A 4,462-nucleotide genomic window follows, 5' to 3' on the forward strand; every position below is an offset into this window, starting at 1 on the left:
ATTGAGTAGAGTATTGATGTGTAGATGTGCAACAGTGGATTCTGAAGAATCTAAAGAGATATTGCAGATAAAGTACTATCTGGACGGCTGGTTGGAAGGAGTATGAGGGGTGTCTCCAGGATGAGGAATTGAGGAAGGGGTTGGCTGAAAGAGATGTTGTGGACGTGTGGGAATCTGGCTTTCCTTTCCTCACTGAGAGATAAATGTGTTGCCGTGCAAACTGTCGGGGTAAGAGTGTTTCGTTGGGAAAGGATGATGTCGTGCGTGTGACTACCTCATCGCTGCCTGGACTCTTCACACTGAGGCATGAGTGAGTAGCCGTGCAGACAAATGGGTCAATCACTAAAGGAAAGTAGAAGAAAACGGGATTCTGCAGCTATAATCACCATCATTCACCTCCAGTGCAGGACCTTCTCTAGCTCCTTTCCCATAATATCATGAATATACAGTCAGACCTAATATTCTTTGGCTGTAGTTCGGCGCTCGTTGTCAATGTTGTCTTCTGCTGCTCATTGGATTGTCCATCGATTCTTGAGATTGCAAAGCCAAGGATGTGATTCGAGATTTCTGCATACATGAACAGCTACTGGCCGTGCATAGCTCTAGCATATGTGGAATTTCTCGAGATATTGGCTCATGCTAGTTGATGGCATCTAGCTGATTGCCATCATATCTGCTCGCGGTATCGAAACACTTGATGGGCCTCAACATCTGAAGACTTGACTCATTCGCCCCCATCTTCGATCTTGAATATAAATTCGAAGGCCCTGGAAGAGCATATTGTGGGAGCCCTACTTTGCAATGGTGCATAATACTTGAGGTATTCTATCAATATGTCAACACATCTCCCGTTGGACAAGCATTCCAAAGGAACTCACTAAATGCGGGTGGAACATATGTCGATTGCTTCTTTGAAGACTCCTGGGTTGGTCGAAAAGATACCTGATGAGAATTCGCGTTGTTCAACGATCCAAATGGTACAGGAGCTCCCATCTATGCATGTATGAATGCATAGGTGGGAGCTCCTCAATCATATGTCACAGCAGAGACACCTATAGATACTGCATGCTGGAAAGTGACAGGAGTCCTTATGAGAAGGATGAAAAGACTATGATAAATTCAGCAGTGTTCCTTGTTTGAGAGCAGATAAAGACGTGCTTCACTACACTGTTAGTAGTAGGCATGGAAACGCTAAGCGAGGCCATGACGCGATACCCAATTAGGAAACCAGGTCTGTGCAAGGAAGATCGCCTCAGGCATGCATAGTCACGCTAGGGTTCCTCCTGCTTATGACATCTATAGCAGAATATGCTGTCTAAGACCTGACAGGTTTATTGTCAATGTGATATGTCTCCTCTATTATAGAAAGGATCCGCATCTGCAGTGATAGTCTACTCCAGCCCAACAAGGACGACGATCTTTATAGTCTTGAGTCCAATGTATTGAGCAAGTATAGACATTGTTTAAATTCATAGCCTATTATGGTAAGATCTACGTAGGCAGTAGTGAGGTGGCAAATGAGCAGGTTATAAATTGCTTGTAGTACTGGCTGTAAAACTGCCAACAGAGAAACTCACAGCCCAATAGCTAAGATATGTCCTATGACTTCTTGGTTATGTTACAATAACCTAGGGCCAAAGACTAAATCATGATAACTGTATTAATTAAGCATAGTGCATAGTGCATTGTTTTTTACCTTTCTAGTTTACGGGGATCCATTTTCCTCTACACTAGCATGCTGCCCACGCTTCCGCTTCCCAGACGAACTAGATTGAGCTCCCTCTGACCCATCGTGCGTCCATTCGCTAACCTCCCATTGTATCGTTGTTGATTGATCATCACTGACACCGAATCCACGTCTAGACTTCATCATGCGACCCAGTCGACTGCCCTCGATCATCTCCTCAAACCACGGGATCCCAGCTACCGTGCCTTTTCTATAGGTCTTAGAAACGCCCCGCGTCTCACCTGAGGAAGGTATGATAGTATGGGAAAGCGGCAAGGGTTCCTGCGTTGTGCGAAGTGGCATATCAGTCGACCGGTCCTCCCGGCTGCCTTCAGATTCCACTTCGCCCTCCTCATCTTCGGAAAGAAGGCCCAGGTACTCCAACAGTCGTTGATCATCCCCCGAAAGACTCCCAATTGTCACCGACATATAGTTCGCCTCGTCACTGGGAGCATCAGTCCAATATGAGAGAGGTGTTCCGCAAAATCCGCAGAAAGCGTGCTGTGTATGCGGGGCGTGAGCGGGGGAGAAGATGCGCCGGATTGTCGCACGCGATTCGTCGTCGAAGTAGGATTCAGTATGAGATTGATACCAGTCCAAAGGGACTCGAAGCCATGCAGTAAGAGGCGTTCCGTGGATTCTTCCTGTTTCAAGTGGATATTTTTAGTGATATCGCTTCATGATTGATGAGGGTGTATATGACGTACGGCTATCCCGACTACTGTCAAAGTAGATCTCTGCGTGCTCAGAGACGTCCTCTGGGAGCTGTATAAGGTATTGATTGCGCCCACAATGACAGGATCCGCGAAGGGGTTGGCGACTTGTCATTGTGCCTTATGTGTAGGTTAAGTTCTGTATGATGAGCTATGTTGGTAGTATGTATCTGATCACCGGTATCATTAATTTAGTTCGCGGTTTAATATGTAGCACAGACTCAGAGGAGTCAAGAATGGCCAATTGCTGTTAGAAAGAGATTCAGTGAAAGACAGTTCCGGGTTACGCATGAATCTACTACAAAGACTGCGTAGTGGCCTGAGGACGTGCCATTGGCATCGATGACGTAAGGTGCGAGTCCATGGATCGAGAAGTCTTGGCAGCGCTCGATTCGGCAACTAAATTAATTTCTCCGCACCTTAGGTTACTTTGGGGGATTTCTTAGTGTGCGCTCAAGATTTAATTGTACGCCGAAGCATATAAAAGTGGTCAGTCATGCAGGTCATTAGGTACGCTTAGAACAAATTCCCCCCTGGGGCTCTCACTCATTAATTACTTCTTTTTCTTCTTTCCTTTTTTTTATTTCCCTTCTCATCTGTCTTAATTTACATACTTTTAGACGCTAGTTTTCTTCTCTTTTTCCATTCACATTCCTTTCCGGTTCCCTGGAACCCACCAGCGCTCTTGTAGATTTTACCCACTGTTCCCTCCGTCTATCACATGAAAATCTCTCCGACACACTTCCAGCAACTTGACAACAACAACAACCAACCTACCTACCTACCTACCTACCACCATGCCATCTGCACAACCACCAGCATCCCTCGCATCCAGCTCTTCTGAGACCTCGTGTTCTCCCGGTCCAGGCATAATTAACACGACCGACGACCGCAATGACCGTTCTTCATCCACCCCCACTGCTTCATCAACCAAGCATGCTGGCTCAAGCAGCGCCCAGGACAAGGAGAAGCCGCGATTGACAGAGCAAGAAAAGAAGAACAACCACATTGCATCGGAGCAAAAGCGCCGCGCAGCGATCCGCGAGGGCTTCGATCGCCTAACGGAATTAGTTCCGGGCCTGGAAGGCCAGGGCCGAAGCGAAAGCATTGTGCTGAGAAAGACGGTTGATTTTATTCACATGCAACTGCAAGAGAGGCAGGAGCTCATAGCTGAGATTGAGCGCAGAGGTGGTCACATTGACGATACCTTTCGGTCGTGACGTTGGCACGGCCGTCGGGGTTTGCATCCTCAGCCGAGGTTCGATCGGGCTTGAAATATGATGATGTTGATGACTTGATTTACGGAGTTGTGCGGATGGATACAATACCCTGCGCTTGGTACTATCATTGCAAATGCCATTCAATGCAAAAGAAAGAAGGCATGGATTGCTTCCCATTTATAAATTTTCGAGCCACGGTTGAGCTCACTATCTTGTCATATCGCGCCCGCCTTGATCATATGGTACTCTGCATGCCTGCTTTTTTGTTATTTTGTTTCTTTCTTACTGTTTCATTCTCCACTACTTGCTCGTTGTACATCAATGTTGGTTTGACAAGGCGCTTTCTATGGTGTTCAGGTGTTGGTTGGAGTGACTTGTAATAGTTGAACCGGACAGGGGACGGGTATGTTCATTGTTATTTACCGCTTTACAAGTACAATATCAGCTTTGTCCTACCTTTCTGTGTAGGCTAGCTTGGAGAAATATATATATGAGGTTCTTAGTTGGATATACTTGTGTAACTCTTCAGAAGTGGATATGAAAGAGGGGGCGGGGGAGACAAGGGAGCGATCAATATCAGTCATACCTCTTAACCATGGACATCAGACAATATCAACCCACTATCAGAAGCTTTCTAGCAAAAGAAATTATGGATACTCCTTTCTACTATATGTGTCCCTAAACTTATTTAACTGTCAATCAGTCTACAATACAATCACGCTAGAAATATATATTCCTTGCCCTCAGTTACGACATGACATGATATTGGATAATTGATGTTTTTGATTGTTATTATGAAGCAG

The 4,462-nt window shown here is 45.8% G+C and overlaps 2 protein-coding genes across 2 annotated transcripts; one reads left to right on the forward strand and one right to left on the reverse strand.

Annotated features, from left to right (window-relative positions):
- Positions 1–1,705: 1,705 nt before the first annotated feature.
- Positions 1,706–2,554, reverse strand: ANOM_009031 (uncharacterized protein; the record flags this gene model as incomplete). Its single annotated transcript, XM_015554287.1, has 2 exons — positions 1,706–2,370; positions 2,434–2,554. The coding sequence occupies 2 exons, from the start codon at positions 2,552–2,554 to the stop codon at positions 1,706–1,708; spliced, it is 786 nt and encodes a 261-aa protein (XP_015403250.1).
- Positions 2,555–3,236: 682 nt separating this feature from the next.
- On the forward strand, positions 3,237–3,659 carry ANOM_009032 (helix-loop-helix DNA-binding domain protein; the record flags this gene model as incomplete). Its single annotated transcript, XM_015554288.1, has 1 exon — positions 3,237–3,659. One exon carries the CDS (start codon positions 3,237–3,239, stop codon positions 3,657–3,659), a length of 423 nt encoding a protein of 140 aa, XP_015403252.1.
- Between the last annotated feature and the right edge of the window lie 803 nt (positions 3,660–4,462).

This window comes from Aspergillus nomiae, assembly GCF_001204775.2.
Source record: "Aspergillus nomiae NRRL 13137 chromosome Unknown contig00356, whole genome shotgun sequence".
Taxonomy (NCBI): Eukaryota; Fungi; Ascomycota; class Eurotiomycetes; order Eurotiales; family Aspergillaceae; genus Aspergillus; species Aspergillus nomiae.